Source organism: Eupeodes corollae, chromosome 3 (genome assembly GCF_945859685.1).
Source record: "Eupeodes corollae chromosome 3, idEupCoro1.1, whole genome shotgun sequence".
NCBI classification, from domain to species: Eukaryota; Metazoa; Arthropoda; class Insecta; order Diptera; family Syrphidae; genus Eupeodes; species Eupeodes corollae.
Window position 1 is genome coordinate 61,655,465 of NC_079149.1, and position 22,814 is coordinate 61,678,278.

A 22,814-nucleotide genomic window follows, 5' to 3' on the forward strand; every position below is an offset into this window, starting at 1 on the left:
AAAATTCAATTACTGTTTTTGATGAAAGTCCTTTGGTGAAGATCGGAGGACACCACGAATCTTCCTCGGTTTGCTGTTGAGTCGTCTTCTTATTGATGTCATCGTTGCTGTTGACTTTGCCGGATCTGATGATATTATTGTTGCGTCCATTACTTTGAGCTTCCTTGATGCCCTTTGCAGAATTATGTTCGGCTTCGTTTTCGTCCGTATCCAAAGGAGCATAATAATTTCTATTTTTTGGAGCTTCAATAGCTACTTTTTTCGCCTCCCAGTTTGAATATGATTGGCGCCTTTTGCGCGCTATAACTTGAGTGTAAATATCCTTGTCGTTCGACAGAAGTTTACATAGAGTTTCCTCTGTTGCACTATCATTGATAGTTGAGGCTCTTATTTGTGGAATTAATCCAGACAATCCGCTACTTGTGCCGATGTGCACACAGTTATTTCGAGGAATTTGTAAATTGTACAATTCACTCTTACCATTTGCAGATACTCTAGTGTCTAGCTGTACGTCATCTTCAATGTCGGCATCATCCCACCAAAGAACCTTTTCTACATTGTTCGATATCGTTCTTTTATCTTGCTCACTAATCATTTGGGATGGAAGAACTAAATTATTTTGTAATTTGTCCGGAGGCACGGTAGGCAAATGCGAATGATTTGCACTATTCGCCATTTTACACAAATTTAAATATTATTTCTTTTCAACTTTTAATTGGTTTTATTTTTGGTATAAATTCACAGCTTTTAAAAAAAAAAATCACAACTACTCTGAACGGCAGTCAAATTGCGAATCCGTTATTCTTTATTTGAAAATACGTTTCTGACATCAACATCAATACTTATTTCTTTTGACATTACATTATAGGCAATAATATCATCTCGAAACTTTCTCGGAACAACACCTCTTTCACTACGCCTTAATGTAACTACATACATAGGTACATTTTCAGTTTGATCTTCTTTTCTTACTTTAGCGGTATAAATGTCATTTTCTTCAGCTTGGTTTTCTATGACACATTTTTATCAACACATTTCTCTTCTTCGTTTTTGAGAGTTTATTTTTGTGAATTGAGTCTTACTCTCTCAGCTATAGGAATTGTCGTCGGTGGGTTACGATGTCCCGAAATAGTTCGATAGCTATTGATTTGATTTGGCCCACTAATAGCACAATTATGATTGAACTGTCATTCTAAATTTGATGTCGGCAATTTGGGTTGCTTGGTGTGCACATTATAACGACGGGGACCATGAGTGCTATCCGTTAGCATACGAATATCATGAACTTTTTCCACAAATTAGCGTGGGACAGGTGCGTTGATTTCAAAATAAACATAGTTTTAACTGCACTTATGTTTATACTTGCTATGAAAATAATTGTTTAATATTTTCCAACGATTTCCAAAAGTAAAGTGGTTTGTTTGTCGGGTAGATATGATCTAGAAAGACGCTGCAAAAGGTCCATCTTATATTTATGGAAGCTCGCTTTTATAGTTTCTAAAGAATTACTTTACTATAGCGAAATTTACAAAGTTTAACTTTCAAAGGGTTTGTTCTTGGTTTTGTGCTAGTACAAAATGGTTTTGAAATTCTTAATACATAAAAGTATTATATTCACTGAATCAAATTAATCGTGAAATGGTTTTTAAGTATAATTCGAATCTCTTTCTTTTGTGATAATCTGCATAGAGATAGAATACTAACAAATGTTTTGAATTTATTTATTTTATAATTTATAATCACATGAACCATTTATTCGTTAACTTTTTCATGAAACACAATATTAAGATCACAAGTTTTCATATTCTTGTAGTCATCCAGCAGTCCTTCCAAATAAAGGGCTGGTAGTCGTCTATCAAACGGAAATCCCATACTACGTTGATCTGGATACTTTTCATCCTTCAAGCCACAGAATGAAAATGCATTATAATTTTTTCCTGCATTCTTTGTCTCACCCTTAAAACGAGCATTCAATTCCAGAAAACTTGGCTGGGCATTTAAAGTACCAAGTGAATCTTCTGATAGCATTATGAAAAGTTTAAACATTTTCCCTTCAGGGGTACCCTTTGGCAGCAACATGTGACTCGGCCAACCACAGCTACAATAGTTCTTAAGACAAACTTCGGGATTATTCAAGTCTCCAGGGGCAGTGTTAGGCTTGAAGGTCTGATTGAAGGGAATTGTAACACTGGAATCTGTTGAGGAGCGGCGTATAATGTTTTGTCCTGGTTTCACTATGGATTAATTTATTATAAGATATTATTGAATATATCTGCAGAATTCGAGCTTAACTTACAAACAACAGAAAAACGATCCATTTCGACGGCCATTAGACGTTGTTCGTCAAGTGTAAGTTCGATCATACGTTCATCTTCGATGGGCAATAAAAATATTCGACAAGTCGTCTCAATTATACCACCCGTATTATTAACAGATACACGATAGTCAAATGGCTCGTGAGCAAGATGCGTAAACCTAAAGGTAGCCGAAGACTCATTCTGGCGTCCATCGAGATTAACACCAATATCAACATCGCTCTTTTGCCAAAAGGTGTTCATAACATTTGGTTGGGACCCTTTTGACTTGCATATGGTTATGAAATCTTCGACAACAATTTGTTCACTTCCCAACTAAGGGTAAGATAATGATTAGAATGATTTTAAATTCCTTGATTTCTCCATGTTTACCTCTTTTGGTTGATAAGGTGGCAAAAATGCCTTGTGTCTAGCGCCTAGAAGTTCTATAAACATATGCCAGCGGTAGAAAACTGGGTCTCTCATTGCGGTAATGGTGTCACCCATAACACTGTATTCTCGGGTATACTTTGAATCTGGATCATGGATATATGAGATAATCAAATGGCCCCTATTGTGAAGATCACCATAGAACTGGGGATTAATCGATAGCGCTGATGATTCTATAAGATTTCCAAGCAGATCGATCCCTGTTTTTTCATCCATTGGAATTTGATTTCCGGCGGGCTGAAAATCTTTTGTGAAAATGACTTTAGTTTAAGTTTTCCATTAGTACTCACGTCAAACACAGATCCCCGATCAATAGAACCGATTATTCGGTTCCTCCAAAGTTCAAGATCCGCCAGTGTTGTGATCAAATCGGGACGGTTCATGTCGTGTAACTTTTGTCCAGGCATTCGAGGTGGATATGTTCGATTCGAAACTGTATCTAAAAGTTTCGGATAGTAACCTTCCGGAATGGGTTCTCGTAGATTCGTGAGTGGTACAGTTCTTCCAAGATTATTGCATAACCGATCGAGATTATAGCGGGAAAGTATCTGATTGTGCATATACATAAAAAGTTCACCACGACGATCCTTCCGAACAACTTCAATGGGGCCATTGTTCGGGAAGACAAGATGCCAATGCCAATGATGCATATTGATACCGATATCCTCACGGAAATAATCCATTCGTTGTTCTTCTTCACGATTGAATGTATTCAATGGGACTTCAAAAACGTTCTTTAAAAGGAAAAATTGCATTTATGAAGAATTCCTTGAAAAATTTGAAAAAAAAACAAACATACCTTTTCTTGGCTTTCCAGAGGAACAATGCTTAATTCTTCTTTGGCATCTTGAATGATTGAAGGATCGATGAAGTTACCCGGAAATTGAGAAACAACAGAGGGTATTTCAATGCCTTTGGTGACTTGCATATGTTGCAGGGCTACTGAATAGGCGTATTGAAACAGAAACGGGTTCACACGGTCTCTGAGGAAGTTGGAAAAAAATTAAGGATAAAAAACTTAAACATTTTGAAAAGACCGAAACCACAGAACTTTATGGGGTTTTCTTTTAAAAAAATTGGATTTTAAATTAAAATAAATAATTGTAATTATAATTGTCCGTAGCTGTTAGAACATGAACGTCGAGGGTAAATTCCTAGAAAATTTAAATCCATAATATTAATTTTAGATCAAAAAAAATTCAATTTATTTTTCCCAATGGAATTAAAAAAAGGGACATCAACATTTTGATAATTTAAACTTTTTCTGGCAAATGGAAGCAAAAAGACTGACAAAATAGCCAATTCCTCACCTTATATACGCTGCCATCGAAATCAGACTCTTTGGATCCTTTTGCGCCATCAGCAACGAAATTAACTGAGAACTGACATTTCTGTCATTTGGATTGAACAATGTAAATGGTGCTTTTCTTCCATGTCTAGCCGCAAAATCTAAATTTGGCTCTTGTATATCAAGAACGCTTATCTGAATAAAAATATTTTGTTTAAATTTAAACTCTTTTTGTTCTTTAGACGCACTCACCCTCTTCAGCCATGGGTTACCCTCATATTGATCAAAAATCTTGTCAGCCTTGCCAGCAAGACGTGGCGGGAAAAAACTTTTTGGCACATCCAATGCAATTGGACCCCTTGGAATGAAGACTAATTGTTGAGGATTTTGAGAAAGTAACCACAATGCTTGGGTTGTTTGATTTGGCAGTAATCCCTGAGCCATCGCGATGCACTTCAACTTACAATCTATACCTTCTTTTAAGTTTGAAATACTAAATTGAACTAATTTATGCAATTTAATTCACTTGCATTTATATATGAAAATGTTTTCTTATCTTAGATAAACTAATGCACAATACTGTGTGAATTTAAAACTTCGACAGAAGTTAAGAGTTTGATATGTAGTATTGTGTTCTTGCATTTTGATAAAAGTGTGGTTTGGAACACATAGCTTAGAATGCAATTGCCGCAATTATTTATCTTTATCGACGTGCAATTACACAAAAATAGAAAACCTAGTTTAAAGGAAAGATTTCATTATTAAAGTTTATGTTAATAATGAATCCATTTAAAACACTGTGGCAAAATAGACTTAAGTCCAGTAAATCAATTAATTTTTATTTAAATATGCAAAAAAAACGTGAATGTGGTTTATTTTATTGTATTTACCGGATAGGCCATTTAGTAGTTTCTTTTTAAATCATAGGTTATTTTGGAGTTCACATCTGTTTCCCGCTCTAAATATTGATAGAAAGCCAGTAGCATACCTCCGCGATACATGGTTCACGTTGTGGTGGTACATACGAGAACATGGCTGCTGTAGCCGAGATTTTGAAACTCAATTCATGAACATCAGCTTACTAACTAAAGATCTCAGATTATTCGCTTACACTGATTCAGATTTTAAAAGCGTACGACCATCTGCTTAGTTATAGCCTCGCATTTTGGACCTTAGAGCACATTGAATTTTAAAACGATCTTGGGTGATAAATCATGTTCTCTTCATAGTGTTAACAGCCGTCTTGACGATGTCAATTGGCAGCCTCGGAGCTGCAAATTGGTTCCTTTAGATTTGTTTGGCGAGAACCGTGGAAAACTGATATTATGCCAACATTCCGAATACAATTCAAACACTTTCGACAAAAATCGTCTAAGCAATCCGTTAGCTTCAACTTTAAACCATATAAAAAGGTGTTGGAAAGCTGAGACAGCCAATAATCACTCTTGAATTACATATATTTTAAGTTCAAATTTTTTTTAAACCAGATGACTCGAAAAACAAAATTAACTTTCTATCAAATTCCAAATAACACTTCAGTTTTAGATGGGGCAGTTTCAGACGGCATAAGATTCGATTAAGTTAAAATTGAACTTAGAGGTTAGTGAAGTAAAGCTCCGAGTTTGAAGATGATGGGCAGGTTCAGAAAACATAAGGGACTTCATTTGTAGTGAACTGAACTTTTGGAATATAAAACCAAGGCAAAGCAACTAGTTAGTTATTAAAGTGTCATACATTTCAAAATCAAAACTTGACTACTTTCCAATACCTTCAGTTCATCGTGCAAAAATTGTCAAAAACATTATTGTCTACAAAACACTCCTTAGACAAGTTACAAGTCCTTACAAGTTACAAAAAAAATACAAAATTGGTAAAAATTGATTTTTGACTCAATTATATTTTCAAAAACTTGAGATTGTGTCTTTAAACTAATTTTGTTTTATAACATTCCGTAAAATTTTGAAAAAAAAAATCGAATTGACAGTTTTTTTTACAAAAAAATAAAAACTGAAGAAAAATGAATAAAAATTGGTAAAAATTGGTTTTCGTCTATAAATCTCGTGAACCAAATAAGATTTCGAAATAAAACAATTTCACTATATACAAAAAATTATTGATAATTTTTAAATTTCTAAGAATAATTCAATTGACAACTTTTTTAACAAAGCACGAAAACCTACAAACTCTTAAGCAAGACAAATTGACAGACTGGATGGGAAGTTATCAGTGTGGGTCGCATGCCATCCTGTTTTTTTACTTTCCAATTTGACAAGGAAGCCTTTTAAATAAAACATCAAATGGAATTATGTAGAAAATAAATAAATCACGAAGCAATAAAGTTCACTTTTCAGTTGAATGAAAAACATGATCAACTGTCATTTTGAAGTTAGTAGACTTCACGTGATATTTATAGGCAAATTATTGTTTGAATAACTTTCCAGTCAACTGTCTAATAAAGATACCTTAATTGGAAGACAATTTTTTGGCAGTTGGCCAATCAGATACTAGAAACTTGGTTATTTCCAGGTCCCTTATGTCGGCTGAAACTGCCAAATGACATTAAACCAACTAAATAGTTTCTTTGGTATAAATTGATGTTCAAAGAATGCAGTTGACTTCAAATGAAGTTCCTAATGTTGTATGTATGTGCCTTCCCATTGCATATTTATGTACCTATTTGGAATTGAGATGTATACATATGGATTGTTTATTTATTTATTATTGAAGTGTTGATTGGAATTATGTACATACATACATATGTACATACATACATATGTATATTGAAAACATGTCTTCGTTATTCACATTTGATACAAAGTCATAATTAAAAAGAATGGAAATTGTGCCCTTCGCTTAATTGGTAACATTTTTTAAGAAATGAAACAAAGTACCAACAATTTCATGAAGAAAAGCATGTGATGAATATGATGACTTCATTTTAAAACATGAAATATTCGCAGCTTACATTTGTTGTATTATTTTTAATTATTTTATTGTTCGCGTAAGGCGAATAAAATATAAAATCAAGCAATCAAAAGCTGTATTTATGAAGCAAACGGAGCTCCCATGCAACAAAATGTTAAGTTTGAGCAAAAAAAAACTTGGTTTGATTTAGTATGTCTCCTTCATAAAACTAAACCTGGAAAAATGTCGTAGAAACTACTACGATGAAAATAAGAAAAATAGGATTTGATGTAGAACTAAAAATAAGCTTATTTCGTTAGCCTTACTAGGAGTCTTGAATCTGTTCATTCAGCCTGAGAGTGGTGAAAGATTGCTAAGCAAATACTCGGACAGTCGATTAAACCACAACGTCAGTAAAAGTAATTGAATTTAAAATGCATTTTGAAAGCTTACTCAGCTACTATCTCATACGCTCTTCCTCAGCGACATGTTCCAAAATTAGATTACCCCATTGAGCTGCACGAAATATATTCTGCTACATCTTCATCAAAAGATCTGAAAACTCCTGGTTTTGATGGAATACCGTATGAATTTTCTAAAAATGCATTCCCATCTCTTATTGAAGAAATACATAAGTTATTCACTGAGATTCTTGAAACTGCAACACTGCCACCATCTTTCAAAAAATCCATTATATACCCGCTGTTCCAAGAAAGAAGATACAAATGTTGTGTCAAAATATAAAAGACTTTCATTCCTCGATACGCTCTATAAGCTGTTTACTGCAGTTCCTTGAACAGACTGTCAGCTTGGTTGGAAAAAAACAAAATCATCGATGAATTTCAAGCTGCATACAGAACCAACTATGTTACTGTGGACCAAGTTTATAATCTTTCACGCATAATTCAACTTCAACTCTGCCAAAAGAAGAAACTACGGTTTTTAATCGATCACAGCATTGACAGGAATGCTCTTATTTATAAGCTATCGACTCTGGCAATATCTTCGAAGATACTGGCTACTATAAAGTCTCTTTATAAGGATACTACTGCAGCAGTTTGGGATGGTTCGTGTTTGTCAGACTTCTTCCCCACTAAGAAAGATGTTCGTCAAGGATGTGTGCTAAGCTCTCTTCTTTTCGTTCTGTTTTTAAATGATCTTCATGCGGAACTTCCAATCGGTATTGTTTCAGACGATCTTCAAATTAACGCCCTCATACATATATGCGGACGATATTGTACTGTTGTCAGATAATCCTTCTTATTTGCAACAGATTGAGGGTTTTAAGACTTATTACATTCAATGGAATCTTGAAATAAATCTTGTAAGTCGAAAATAGTAATATTTCGCAATGGTGGAAGAAGAGCAGCGTTAGAAAAATGGTTTTACAATAATTCTGATATAAAGGTGTCTAACCAATACAAATATCTTGGCGTAGTGTTTAATTACAACATGCCTTGGAATGAGCATCTAAGAAACAGATTGGTAGCATCTAAAAATTCCATCAATGCTACGTGGTCGTAGCAACACTCAACAAAGTTCAAAATATACAATGCCGGCTATTATGTTGTACTGTGCTCAAGTTTGGGTATGCAACAAGTACAAGCAAGTCGAAAAGTTGCAGCGTTTCTTCATAAAAAGATGTTTTTTAATGCCCGATAATACACCTAACTACATTGAAACAGGTTTATCGAAGAGTTTGTAACGTCCCTCCAGCTACATTTTTCTTTCATAAGACGAAATCTAATTCTTCTAATCATAGATAACCCAACATTTTATCAAAAGCTATTGGGCTAAGGAATGGTTGGATCTTTTTTATGGATTTCGTGCATTTTTCTTTTGTAATGAATCTACTCGACTGGCCAAGCTTACATTACATTCTTTTACTGAAAATGAAATAAAAACGCTGGACTGGACTGAGTTTACAATTTTTCACGATGAATATTTGCAACTTGATGTACTCTGGCGTCTGGCATACCGAACTACTTTGAAGACAAAATTCACGTGATATCATTTCCATAATTTTTTAAGTTCGCTGCAGGCTCCTTAATTTCAATGGAAGAGCTTTCCAAGGAGATAGAGATAAAATGTGTACATTATGTTATATGGAAATATAGAATCGGAATATACCATGCACTTCATTGGAACCTGCCCAATATTAAAAACGTACAGAAGAAAATATCTTGGCAGTGGCATCCATTCTCATTCTTAACGTTCTTAATGGGTACTGCTACTCAAACTTATATTCCTTCTTAAAAACGTCAATTAAATATCGCATTCTTATTATAAATGAATTTTCATAACATATGCATATTTTTAAATTTCTTTTTTAACCTGAAAAGCAACTTGAAGTTTTTGTCAAAATAAATTTTAAACCAGCAATACTCATTTTTTGTAAAATCTTTTTGAAAATAAAATTATATACAACATATGTACATATGTATCTATCTATCTATCTCTATAAAATAATATCGACGCAAGCTGTATAACAATTCCTAGGTCCTAGCATTAAATAAAATATGAGAGCAAAACTACAGAATTGTGTTATTTTGGTGAACAACTTTTAAATATGTAAGAAATGCACACCGCTTTTAAAAAAGTTTTAAAAATTTTATTCAAAATAATTATTTCTCACTTATGCAATAAATGAAAAACTTCAAAATGATGGTTAAGTTCTTTGATTGTGTGTAATTTCATTTTAGAATGAAGAGCTCCATTTTCTGATGGTTCTATGAAGAATATCCTTCGAACACGACTATGTAGGAGTGCCATTGAACACATTAGGCATGGTTCCACAGTTAAATAGACATCGTAACCGGTGCATAGATATGGACCGTATTTATCCAAATTGTTTGTGCTCAACATTTCTTCGGTCACTTTTCTGGGCTCTTCTCTAAAGTTACTATTTTCAGCTCCAAAATTAATTTCTTCTTGAAATTCTTTCACTATTGTATTACGAAAACGTTCAGGAATTCCTCTCAAATTAAGTCTTACATCATCTGATTGAAGAAATACTTCATCATCGTACTGCCATGCTCCTTCGTTTTGACTGCGAGCTACAAAATCGACTAAAACCATCGGACAATGCATTACAGGATTTTCTTTTGACTTTCCCGTTGCCAATGCAACAACTGAGTTCGTTCTTGGATCAATACAAACTCCAATAGATTGTCCTTCCATTTCTGATAGTTTTTTGCTAATCTTAGCGATTCTACAATGGAATTGTTCTTCTTTACTTGAAAAATTTGTTCCGTCATACAAAGACTCCAGATATCGATTTGGATGAAATTTACAAGGCCACAGTTTGTTCATTTTGTCATACTGCCAGCGGAGCCTGGTGGGTATAGATGGAACTTCTATAAGAGAAATGTTCTCACCAAGTCTTGATGCCATTTCAAAAGAAATACCTTGAGAAATAGTGTAGTCTTTGATAATTTCTCGGAAACTCTCAGATGATTCTAAGCATTTAACTTCTGAGGCAAGACATAATATTATCTCATTTTGTCGAACTCTTTTTAGATGCTGCAAACTTTGCAATGGCATAGATTTACTTAGTTCAAGAATAATTGATGATATTGACTTTTTGTTTTCTATTCTACTAACAATGACTGATTCAAGGGGAATGGGATTGCACAGGTCTTCAGAAAGCACAGCTTTTATTTGGAAAGGCATTTCCGACGAATCCATTTTTTGTTTCTTGGGACTTGGTTCTTCCATTGTAAAATTAACTGTAATTGTAAAAAAGTTTATAATGTAAGTTAAACTTCATTTTATTTAAAGACTTAGAGGTTATTCGGTAAAATATTATTATTATAGACTAAAATAAAATCATAACATTCCTAACTTCTTTTTTTTTAATACATTTTAAAACAACAGAAGCGCAAAAAAACGATTCATTAAAAATTATGTTTTAGGTTCACGTTGGGCGCCACTTCCAAAAAATTCAATTTTGATGTCTGAATTCTTTTTATTAAAAATTTCAGTTAAAAAAAATCATTTCTCTTAATTAAAATACGTTTTGTTTAATCATTATAATCCTTGAAGAAAACTATTTAAGTTTCATTCAGAATCAAAGAGTTTTGCTAATTTTATTTCAAATATGAGTATTTTTGCAATACAATACGCTCACTCATCTCTTGTATTAAAAAAAATGGACAGTTGAATTATTTGCGAACTGTCCCCTTTGTTTTTTTTTTTAACTTCGCGTCGCTAACATAAGTCAAAACGGTGGGAAAACAACAACAAGTTAAGACTTAGGATTTTTTGGTCAACTGGGATTTCATTCAGGAAATTTTTCATACTATACAGATTTTATTTGTCAATTAGTTATTTACTGGCAGTGTTATCATTTTAATTTGATTTTTGTTTATGCTCTTCAAGAGAAGACAATTGGCTTGACGTAGAAATTAATTGAATAAAAAGTGTTTAAACTTTCAAGTCTGAAAACGACAAAATAAATACTGGTGTGCCCCAGGGCTCTGTTATATCTACAACACTCTTTCTCATTTTTATTAATGATTGTTTCGCTGACGATAGTGCTCTTAGCTTTTCATATTCGTTTCCAGATTCACACCCCTCTTATTCGGATGTGGAACTGCAACGACAAAATATGATAAGCTCATTAAATTCCGACCTAAACAGCATTGTACAATGGGGAATAAGAAACCGCGTGGAAGTTAATGCTTCGAAAACGCAATGCCAAAATTCCGCAAGATGTTTGGGTTTTCTAAGGCGATGCAAGAAGTTTTTCTCCCCCTCTGATCTGGCTGTTATTTACAAGACTTATATACGTCCAAAGCTTGAGTATAACTCCCATATCTGGGCTGATGCTCCTGCAACTCACTTAAGCCTCTTGGATAGTATTGAACGTAGAGCATTTAGATTGATTGGTGATATTACCATCATAAGATCATTTAAGTCACTTAAACATCGTCGAAATGTTTCTTGTCTCACCCTCTTTTACCGTTATTTTATTGGTTTATGCTCTAGAGAAATAGCCAGCTGCATTCCTCCCCTTAAACAGTTCAACCATAATACTCGCGCTTCTAGGAATGCTCATCAAAATACCCTCGAGCCCATCTTCGGTCGCACTGTCAAGTACAGAGATTCGTTCTTTAGTCGTACTATGCGAATGTGGAATGCCTTGCCACACTCTGTCTTTCCCAGCTTTTGCAATATTCAGGAATTCAAAACCAATGTGCACCGACATCTCCTTTCAACCCCTCTCTCCCTTTCCTAGTGCTCACACTGTGTATACATAATATGGGTAATACATCCCCTTGAGTGTGCGCTTATTATAAAAAAAAAATATATTCTTAATCGAACAATTTTGAAGTTTACTTTAGAATTCCACAAGGTAGCCGTTGAAGCTCTATTCTCTTTATTTTATTTATAAACGGTTTACTGTCTGAGTGAATCATTAATGACAACGATGTTACAATTTTAAAAATAGTTTTTTTGTTTGTAATTATCTGGTTCTAAAATATAAAACTATGAGCTATATGAGTATCATTATCTCGTGTTAATGATGTAAGTACTTGATGTGTTATTTGATGGATAATTAAAACTTTAACAACACATTAACTCAACTATTAAAAGGGCTTATTCAATTCTTGGTTGGATTAAGATGGAATCGAAAAAATTTTCCAAAAAATGTATAACAAATGTATAACATTTTTTCGACCAATTCTCGAACTCAATCTAGGCACCAATTGTACCGGGTGACACCCTGGAGAGATTAACAGCTGAAGCGCAAAGGATCAACATTGGCCTCATCAATTGATGCTAACGCCCACCATACAGTGTGGGGTAGCACGGATATAAAAAACCTACTCATAAGTAACGTTGGTAAAGAGCCAACCTTTATTACTAAAAATCGACAAGAAGTTTTAAATATAACTCTTGTCTCCGACTTCATTAATAATAATATTTTGAATTGGAAGGTATCTAAAGATCACTCCTTTTCTGATCATAGATACATCCGATTTAACTTTATAAATGAACCACCTTGCCAACCGATCTTTCAAATTGGCCAAAATACAAGAGGACGTTAAATAGTTTAGTAAAACCTGAACACTTTAACGCCGCCTCCAACACTAAAGATCTTGATCTAAATACTGCATGTCCTCTTATTAAAGTAAGAGGTAAAAAGAAACCACACTGGTGGAACTCAGGGCTAGATCCACTTCGAAAAGAATATAGAAAACTCTTTAACAGAGCGAAAGCTTCTAGAGACATGTCTGGCTGGGATTCATATATGGAATCACTGAGGATATATAAAAAAAGAACAGAGTAAAACCAAACCTGGAGAAACTTCTGTAGCAACGTGGAAGAAGCAATCAGGTTGCGCAAAATCCTCTCCAAAAATCCAATCATGCCAAGCTGCTTGAAAAACGTCTCTGGTCTCTGGACCAATTCAAGCGAAGAATCGCTCAACTTGCTACAAGACGTTAACTTTCCTGGTAGCTCTTATATTATTAATAACATTGTACCAAATAGTTGTGACAATATATTATATCCCCCACAATGTCTAGTCACTAGGGAAAAACTCAAATGGGCTATTAACAGCTTTAACCCATATAAATCTGCAGGTCCGGATAGTATAAGCTGAACTTCAAGAAAATGCAAGTTTTCTAATACACATCCTAGAAAACATCTTCAAGGGATGCCGTACATTGGCATACATCCCGATGTCTTGGAGACAAGTTAAAGTCGTTTTTATTCTAAAAGCTGGAAAATCCAGCCACGTTAACCCTAAAGACCTAAGACCTATCAACTTATCATCGTTCCTTCTCATAACTTTTGAACGTTTGATCGATATCCACTTAAGGGCAAGTATTGATAAGTCCCTCTTTTCAAAAGTTCAACACGCCTACAACAAAGGGAAATCAGTTGAAACGGCTCTACACAGTATAGTACGTACAATCGAAAATTCCCTCCATCATAAAGAGTACACCTTAGTTGCCTTCTTAGATATACTCGTAGAAGGTGCATTTAACAATGTCGACACATCTGCAATTGCACGTGTATTGACAACTCTGAAGGTAGATAAGTCGATCAGCGAATTGATTAATCTGATGCTGATAAGCAGGATTATCAATTTAAAAACTGGGTGATTTACTGCACAAAGGGGTGTCAGCAGAGGTACGCCACAAGGTGGTGTCCTATCCCCTCTCCTCTGGAACTTATAGTAATAAATGAATTACTAATAAATGAATTACTAATAACTCTAGAAAGAGAAGGATACAGAGTGTTTGCTTATGCGGACCATGTTGCTATTGCAGTAACGGGTAAACATTCCAATATACTAAAAGAACTCTTACAAAACGCTTTAAATAAGCTCATCAGATGGGCAAATCGTTGTAGACTAGGCGTTAACCCACAAAAAACCGACCTTGTCCTCTTCACAAGGAAATACAAAGTACTACTCATTGACCCTCCCCTCATGAAATCCCGGCTATAAAAGAAGTCCTATCATGGACTAGGGAAAACTTTATATCAACTAATGATATACGCATCTTTTCGGATAGCCAAGCTGCGTTAAAGTCCCTAGATTCTCCACTAACTCACAAACAGCCCTCAATTGTCGATTATTTCTTACGGAGATGGCTACACAGTTCAACATTCACCTTTTCTGGGTGCCGGGCCATAGAGACATTCCAGGAAATTGCAAAGCTGACGAACTTGCAAAAAGCTGAACAACTGCGCTGAACAACTGATCCATGTGGTATCACAACGGACCATACTTTGGTTTAAGTGTGTTGGACTTCCAAACCAACAGCAACTTTAACCTAACCTAACTGAGGGCTGGACCAAGAACATAATATGAATGTGACATTCAGCCCTATACCAAAAAATGTACTAAAATCCATCAAATTTTGACCAATGGACGATTCAGGAGGGGTCATATGAGCCATACAATTTATGCAGTCAAGTTGTGTAAGTAAGGATTTGTAAGTAATTTAAAGATCCGCCCTTGATTTTCTTCTATTAAATTTAATATTCCCCAAAAAACTTGGGGAATTTAGCGAATTGTGTACATATTCCTAATTGTCGGACTAATTATGAACTATGTTTTCCTTTAAAATGCATTCTTTTGTTACGCAGTAAACGCAATTCTTTCGTGTACCAAGGATGGCTAAAGTTAGTATTTCTTGATTTCTTTATCGGTACATTTTTTTTTCAAAACAACAATTAATGATCCTATAAAAAGTTGAAACTGCTTCGTCAATGTTAGAAAATGCTAGTGTATCAGCAATTCCAGAAATGGTTAAATCTTCAGACAACTGCTGGAAATTGGCTCTTCTGAAATCAAAATTATATAAGCAATCAAAAGAATTACTGTGATTAGTAAGGTGATTACTTAAGTAAAAAAAAATGTCCAAAGGGGGGTGATATATGTCAATATTAGTAATTCCTGATCTAGATTCTAGAACAAGAGTACTAATAGCGTCAGACGAAAAGACTAAATCGAGAATTCGATTTTTTGAGTTTTTAATACAGCTTGTTTGCTGTAAGTCAGTAAGAAGGACTTTATCGAGAAGAGATAGTTCCATTTGTGAAGAAGAAGGAGAGGCTTCAAGGCAGGATTCGTCTTCGGATGGAATCCAGTCAATGTGTGGTAAATTAAAATCACCTAAAAGTAAGATATTGGTGTCAGAGCTGGACAAATTTATAAGATAGTCTAATGCTAAAAAGAGATCGTTATAAACAGACTCCAAACTTTTTGGAGGAATGTAAACGTTTAAAATGAAAAAAGTCTTAGTCTGTACCATTATCTTTACACATACCAGTTCAATTGATAATACAAATGAAAAAGGTACAGAAGAAGAGAAATATGTATTTTTTACCGCTATGAGAACACCTCCACCTAAATCCTTTGCATTACCAACATGACGATCTTTTCTGTAAACGTCGAACTCTTGACTAAAAAGTTCTGTGTCGGAAAAGCTTGAATTAAGCCACGTTTCTGTCAAAACGAATACGTCGTGTGGAAATGATTGGGAGTTAAGAAAAATGTCAGTAGTCTTGCTACGAAGTCCCCTTACGTTTTGGTAGAAGAGCGTAAGCCTGTTGAGTTTTTTGATTTGTTTTTCAAAGAAACACCCTGTTTTTGACTTTGAGTAAATTCTATAACTAAAGTCTCTGCGGGCCATATATTTGGGTTGCAAATAGAATCAAAGTAAGTGGGATTCGTTATTAATTTAAAAGAGGAAACAAAGCTTTTTGGTTTACTGATCTTAGTACACCTGATAGATGAGCTGGAAGGTATGCTCTTGGTAGATACTAAGTGGGAAGTTATATCTTCTGGCGTAGTAACTGGGTCCAGACGAGATATACAAATTATTTTTGGTTTGAAGACAGCTTTGATAGGGATGACGTTGTTTATTACAGTTCCTGTAACGGTGTCACTATTTGAAGCTAAATCTCAGGCAACAATTTGAGGTACATTGGGAGTTCCGGTGAGATCTGTAGGTATCTAAATCTTTAGAAAGTTTTAAAATGTCAGCCTTAAAAGAAGACATTTTAAAAGCTAGTTGAGATACAGAGAGCTTACCATGAGAAATGAAATGAAAAGAGATTCTCAAACTTGTAATTTGTGACTGGCACACAAAAGTTTTTCCCAGCTTATTTGTTTACCTTAGTTTGTTTTTATTATATTCATTTATGTACTTTATGTATAATATTATGTACTTAAATGCACTTATTTCCTTAAATTCTAGAACCAACATTTTTTCACTCTACAATTTAAAAGTTTTGTTGAGTACTTTAAGATGAAGCATCAACTCCAATCTACGAGTAAGCAGACTGGTGGCGATAGTAATAATAGACTCCCGAAAATTGAGTCCGAAAAAACTACAGAAAATTCTTGATATCAGATTCTTTCTCTATTTTCTGGGTTTTTGAAATTTTGTAGCGTTTTTCGCATTTATATAAATGGCAACAAAAAATAATATATTTTTTTTTTTGAAAGAATGAAAACTTTTAAAACAATTTCGTACATTTCTCCATGAAAGCAATAAAAACCATCTAAACTATAGTGTTTTGCTCATAAATATGGCATATTTAGAAAACATTTTAGAATATTGGAATGCTTTCATATGAGGAAATTCTACTAAATTAAATAGTTAGACTACACCTTACTGGACAATAGCGTTCTAAAATAATTGAATAACTAAAGTCGGCACTTTAGCCCATGAAATGTGTACATTTAAGGTTAAGATGCGCATTATGTTATTTAAATTTTGTTACCCTTCTTTAAATAACATTTTTAAGCGGTGAGTAAAAACTCGTCTATATGTTAAACACGTGACCCCCCCCCCCCACCCCCTGATTAAAAATCTGGATCCGCCCTTGATTATTTTCTATTAAATTTAATATTTCCCAAAGAAACTTGAGGTATTTAACCTATTGTATACATATTCCAAACTGTCGGACTAATTATGAACAATGTTCTCCTTCAAATACCAAGTTTAAATTATTCAACTACTTTTATTTGAAATATATAAACTTGTTTGACCATAGAGTGAATTTATCAGGTAAATTTTATATTAACTTTTTGACATTTACTCGTGTAGGTATATAAAATGTAAACGAACTCTATAAAGCTAGTACTTAGTTGATTTCTAATAAATAAATAACAGAATTTTCACACCCCAACAAATCACATCACAGGAAAAATATTTTGAAATATTAATATCTACAAATATGGTTTTAAATAAAAAATTAATCAAACTAATCTCGGCCATTCGAATACAGAGATGTAAAATTGGTTTTTCGACACATTTAAAACTAAAATATGTTTGCTTATTTTTGTATTGGGATTACAAAAAGTAAAATCTATGAAAATATGACAATAATCCTAAACACTAGCATTTTTTATTTACAACAGAAGTGTAGTAACTCCATCATCATTCAACAATTTTCAAATAAACATTCAAGAAACGGCACCATATCTTAAATGTGCTTCAATTACCTTCCCAAATAAGTAAGAACAGAAAAAATACTTGGTATCACTTGTATGAAAGAAAAAACAGCAAAAGAAAACGTCAATTCTAATGCTCACGAAACGGAAACAATACACGAAATAATTTAACTTTGCTTTGCAAATAACCAAAAAGAAAAGATTATTAAAACAAAAAATTACCTTTGTTAATATAAGACACTTTAAATAAACTTAATTACTAAGTTTTGTTCAATATTTTCTTTTAAATATGCACACAGCAGAAGTAAACAAACGTGAAGACCGAACTGTCAAACAACAAGAAAAAGCAAAACGGAAGAATCAAGAATCACAATGACATTTATGGTTTCTTTTCATCTTTTTATGTATTTTCTTAAGGCCACCACCAGCGTTGTGCTAAAATGTCGTCGACATAAATGATGAACATTAAGTGTTTTATCGTTTATAAGTAAAATAAAAAGAATAGAGCCTCAACGGTTAACTTGTGGAATTCCAAAGTTATCTTTAAACTTGTTCGATTGAGAATAATTAAGTTTAAATACTTCTTGATCAATTTATTTTAACGTCAAGCCAATTGCCATCCCTTGAAGAGAAACAAGATTAAAATATTTATTTTGTTTTCCAAAGCATAGAAAAAAATGTATGTATATTCATACTTTTTAAATTTTATCTCCAATAGTTAGCAATTGTATTTTGTTTAGTAAAAATCTTCGAACAATGTCTTATTTGAATGCAAAAGTTGCTAAATTACGTGAGCTTTATTTAGAAAATTCTGAATATTTAGGATACTATAACGCTAAGAAGGACGAAGAATTTGAAATACTGGACTACGACGTTACATTTCTGAGAGGGAACATCCAAGTCTTTTGACTGGTAGTAAGTTTTTCTATTGCAAAGAAAAGCATCTTTGTTAAGCAACTAAGACAACAGACACAAATCTTCGTAACATTGAAAACAATTAAATAAATAGTACTAAAATATTTGAACTAGATACTTTAATTGAAAATAAAATATTAACAATATTTATCAATTACTGTCCGAGTCGCCAATATCATTATCAGGGCGACTTTTTAACCTAACTATAAGTTCCTTGGCAGGATTGAAAATTCCATTTGTCTGCAGATTACACACGAAGCAACGACTTGACTTCTTGAAGTTCTCCAAAGCACATTTTTCACAAAAGTAGTGTTTGCACCTAAAACAAGAAATAGTTAAAATACAAGTGTTTTTTCTACTTTACAATAACTTACTTGGTCATCACAGGATTTGTGAAACTGTCCCTGCATATAATACACTTGAACGGAAGTGCCTCGTCATCGGAATGAATTTCATACTTCGTATCATCTCCATCGGACTCGCCTTCGCCTCGCTGATCCGTAGCATGATCCAACTCTACCTGCCATCCAGCCTTGTAGTCACTTCGATCGTGCAAGAACTTACAACTATCCCCGAAGCCACAGAACCCAGTTTCTTTGTAATCTTTACATACATCTGGCTGATAATCCCATCGGACTGTGGCACGCAGATGCGCTGGTGCTCTCATCGGTCCCTTGCGAACCATTCCAGAGCTTGCATTGCCCATAGCAGTGTCCTTCTTCTTATAGTACTGTGCATAGTTATTTATGCCACGATATATCTTATCGTCCTCCTTGCCCTCTAGCTCAGCATTTATTTTTATGGCTTTGGCATGGATAGCTTGTGCATCGCGATCCAATTCTGTTTCGAACTCATTTATGGCAGTGGCACCCTGATCCGAGGGTCCGACTGGCATTGCACTTTTATTGGATTTATACGAAACCACGACATTAGTGTCCTCTCCTGAGTCGTCGTCTGAAGATGATTGTGCTGCCAACTTTTCTCGTTTGGCACTCATTAGCTTGGTACTTTGGAAATTTGGATTAGTTCTCTTGCGTCGGCCTTCGTTCCGAACAACTGCTGATTTCTCAGCGTCGCTGTTGCTACCTAGAATGAATAAAATCATTTATTGTGTGTTGAAATAGGTGTGGGATTAAATTTACTTGAATCTGATGAAGAGTCATGTTTTTTACGAGTTTGCTGTTTCTTTAAAACGCGTTTTTTAAACGTAAATGAACTTCCACTTGCGGACATCTTTTGATTTCTTTTTCTTGTGTTTGCTTTTGCTATATGTTTTTTTTTTTGTTTTTAGTTTTGTTGATGATGACGTTTGCTGTCAAAGTGACGTTTGGTAATCAAAAAGTGTTCATAGGCTTTGGCAAAATAATCCCACTAATAGGAAATTTTTCGTAAGGGTGTTCTTTCATGTTGCAGTTGGATTAAAATTATTACGTATATTCAGCAATTTTGAATCATATGCAGGGTTTTTAAATACCCGCTTCATTCTCATATATACGCATAATTCTTATTTTTGTAAAGGAAACAAATAGATATGTATTTAATTGTAGAGAGAAGAATATGCTGGCTATAACACCATATCCTTTTCATAAAAATTTCCAAATCCCAGAATTGCATGTACCTCGATAACCTCACAAATATTTACTTTCTTTAAGGTCTTGAATATATTATGGATCACTAAAATAAGGGTTCTATACACGATCATTACTGCTTGTCAATTTAACTTAAACAAGGTTCGGTTCAAGTAATATTGATCGTACGTTGGGCCATAAATGTAACTTTAAATTAAAATTGACACATTGATAAGAATCAACGAATATATTTAGTTTATACAAATGCACTTGACAGAGCTATGAGGGCGTAGTTGATGCATCAATGTTTATGTTCACATATGCCTGATTTTCAGCAATATTCATGAATTTTTTAAGTGAATTTATCAATTTTTACCGATAAAATGAGTGCTTAAAATAATATCATTGCCAATGGTAATTGATATACGCTTCACAGAAAAGACCGTAAATAATACTTAACAACAACAATTGCTCTTGTGTAGGACTCTATAGACCTTATTATGTTGTCTCAAAAAAAGAAATCCTATTGTATAGAGCACAAGATCTCGGTGACCAATTGAAATCACCTCTTTGAAATAGTGCTTGTTGTACAGTCTTGGTTCAACATTTAATATTTAAAATCAGTAGAACCTTATTAGTTCTCCTCGAAATGGAAGAATAAAAATTGTAGAACCACACTTTATTTTATATCCAGTACATAAATATTCAAACATTGGTTTAGACATTCAAATATGATTCTTTGCGTGAATTGCGTTAAAACGTTGGATAAATTTTGACACAAGTGTGGTGAATAACGTAGGTTAAGTGTCTTGCGTCCGGAGCATTGGTTTCAATGTGCTCTACGTTACCTAGCCATCTTAATCGTTCTGTGTGTACCCTTCTGGCTAAGTCAACGTAAAATCTTCTTATAAACTCACGGGAAGAATTTTTTTCTCGAAACGATTTGTCATGATCCATGCTTCTGTACCGCATAGCAGGATGGGGATGATGAGGGTTTTATATATCGGCTTTACTACTCAGATGCTTTCTTTGCCCAAAGACATAGCGGTTAGCAAGTCCTTAGCTAATTCAAAGTAACGTCTGTCGATGGCGACTTTTTGACTGAGACGTCGGTATTATAGGTCTTTTTTTGATGATAGCATGTACTTTGTTTTGCCTCCATTAACAGTTAAACCCATTTATGGCACCTCTGCCTCAATTCTCATAAAATTCCAATTTACATCAATCTGAGTTCTTCCCATTATGTCAATTTCATCATCATATGCTAGTTATTAGACAGACTTTTAAAAGAAAGTAGTGACGTGGGAACTCTGTACTATTCCTTCAAAAACGATGTTAAAGAAATCGCATGACAATGCATCACTTTGTCTAAAGCCTTTCTTACACCGAAAGGATTTGTTAAGTTGTTTTCAACTTTTATGAAGCAGCTTGAATTCTCCATGGTCATCCTGCACAAACGGTCAATTTGAATATTTGATCGGCTGCGGACTTTAATGGTGTAATGGTTGTTGACCATGGGCTTAAGACATTCAGTTTTTACGGCTGAAAAGATGTTGTAAGTCTATACTTTGTGCAGTTCAGAGGGTCTTCTTTTTTCACAATCAGGTAAACAATACTGAGGTTCCATTCAACGGGCATGCTTTTTCCGACCGTATCTTTTTGATAAGTTGGTGCATGCTCCTAACCAAATTATCTCCAGCTGTTTTGAAGGGCTCGGCATTCAAGCCATCCGCTTCAATTGTTTTTTACTTAAGCTGAATAACCAGCTAGAGAAATTATAGCTGTGAAACCAAGGAAAGTAGATAAAATTGAGAATATTTTACATTATGCTGATCGAATTTTAAATATACTTTTTCATTTAGATTTTGATAAAAACAAATTCCTTAACTTCAACATTTAAAAAATATGTCAGTTTACTTTTAAAAGAAAAATCTCACCTTATGCCCAGCATATATCAAAATAACACATTTAAAAAAAATTCGTTTATAACCTACAACTCAGGTTTAAACTCTTGAAAAACAGGTTAATATTGAAGTGAAACGAATCATTCCGCTGATTTATGTTCCAATTTCACACAATTTCAATGACAGTTTTCTGCCAATAAACATTTTTCGGTGGATTCCAATCAGGAATTTTTATGACAGAAATTTGTAAGGATAGCTTTAAACGACCTGTCAACAAAGTCTAATGTTTATTTTCAATGATGAGAACCAATGATAGCTATAACTGGTGCCTAAAAATCATCATCTGTCTTTCACTTTTAATACAATTATATGCACTTCTTCATTTTTCTAAATTCCTGTGTGCACTGCATTTTCGCTACTTTCAACCTTATTTGCTAATTTCTGTGCAAAATAAAATTTCCCAATATTTTGCTAACTCAGTGAACCTTTCTACAACCCTGCAAAATCATTCACAACTGCAACCATCTTCACTTGTCTCCTGTCAAACAAATTGAAATTGGAGGAATA

At 34.0% G+C, this 22,814-nt stretch overlaps 3 protein-coding genes across 3 annotated transcripts; all 3 read right to left on the minus strand.

The window, feature by feature from the left end:
* Window positions 1-1,707: 1,707 nt before the first annotated feature.
* Window positions 1,708-4,517, minus strand: LOC129949398 (phenoloxidase 1-like). Its single transcript, XM_056060834.1, has 7 exons — window positions 4,285-4,517; window positions 4,055-4,227; window positions 3,544-3,727; window positions 3,035-3,478; window positions 2,688-2,981; window positions 2,297-2,630; window positions 1,708-2,234 (listed from the first exon to the last, which is right to left on the minus strand). The coding sequence occupies exons 1-7, from the start codon at window positions 4,474-4,476 to the stop codon at window positions 1,753-1,755; spliced, it is 2,103 nt and encodes a 700-aa protein (XP_055916809.1). The 5' UTR covers window positions 4,477-4,517; the 3' UTR covers window positions 1,708-1,752.
* Window positions 4,518-9,567: 5,050 nt separating this feature from the next.
* On the minus strand, window positions 9,568-18,207 carry LOC129950506 (probable inactive tRNA-specific adenosine deaminase-like protein 3). The gene is made up of 2 exons (XM_056062441.1): window positions 18,083-18,207; window positions 9,568-10,664 (listed from the first exon to the last, which is right to left on the minus strand). Exon 2 carries the CDS (start codon window positions 10,651-10,653, stop codon window positions 9,568-9,570), a length of 1,086 nt encoding a protein of 361 aa, XP_055918416.1. The 5' UTR covers window positions 10,654-10,664; window positions 18,083-18,207.
* A 670-nt stretch (window positions 18,208-18,877) lies between these two features.
* LOC129949400 (E3 ubiquitin-protein ligase RNF113A) lies at window positions 18,878-20,070 on the minus strand. The gene is made up of 3 exons (XM_056060836.1): window positions 19,918-20,070; window positions 19,150-19,861; window positions 18,878-19,094 (listed from the first exon to the last, which is right to left on the minus strand). The coding sequence occupies exons 1-3, from the start codon at window positions 20,006-20,008 to the stop codon at window positions 18,926-18,928; spliced, it is 972 nt and encodes a 323-aa protein (XP_055916811.1). The 5' UTR covers window positions 20,009-20,070; the 3' UTR covers window positions 18,878-18,925.
* Window positions 20,071-22,814: the final 2,744 nt, after the last annotated feature.

Excerpts from the sequence above, each read along its gene's own strand:
- LOC129949398 (XM_056060834.1), bottom strand. The coding sequence starts at position 4,476 with ATGGCTCAGGGATTACTGCCAAATCAAACAACCCAAGCATTGTGGTTA. Across the intron at positions 2,982-3,034 it reads ATCGGGGATCTGTGTTTGAC|CCCGCCGGAAATCAAATTCC; the intron begins GTGAGTACTAAT and ends AAAGATTTTCAG. Across the intron at positions 2,235-2,296 it reads GGATCGTTTTTCTGTTGTTT|TGAAACCAGGACAAAACATT; the intron begins GTAAGTTAAGCT and ends ATTAATCCATAG.
- LOC129950506 (XM_056062441.1), bottom strand. The coding sequence starts at position 10,653 with ATGGAAGAACCAAGTCCCAAGAAACAAAAAATGGATTCGTCGGAAATG.
- LOC129949400 (XM_056060836.1), bottom strand. The coding sequence starts at position 20,008 with ATGTCCGCAAGTGGAAGTTCATTTACGTTTAAAAAACGCGTTTTAAAG. Across the intron at positions 19,862-19,917 it reads TGACTCTTCATCAGATTCAA|GTAGCAACAGCGACGCTGAG; the intron begins GTAAATTTAATC and ends TATTCATTCTAG. Across the intron at positions 19,095-19,149 it reads ACAAATCCTGTGATGACCAA|GTGCAAACACTACTTTTGTG; the intron begins GTAAGTTATTGT and ends TTCTTGTTTTAG.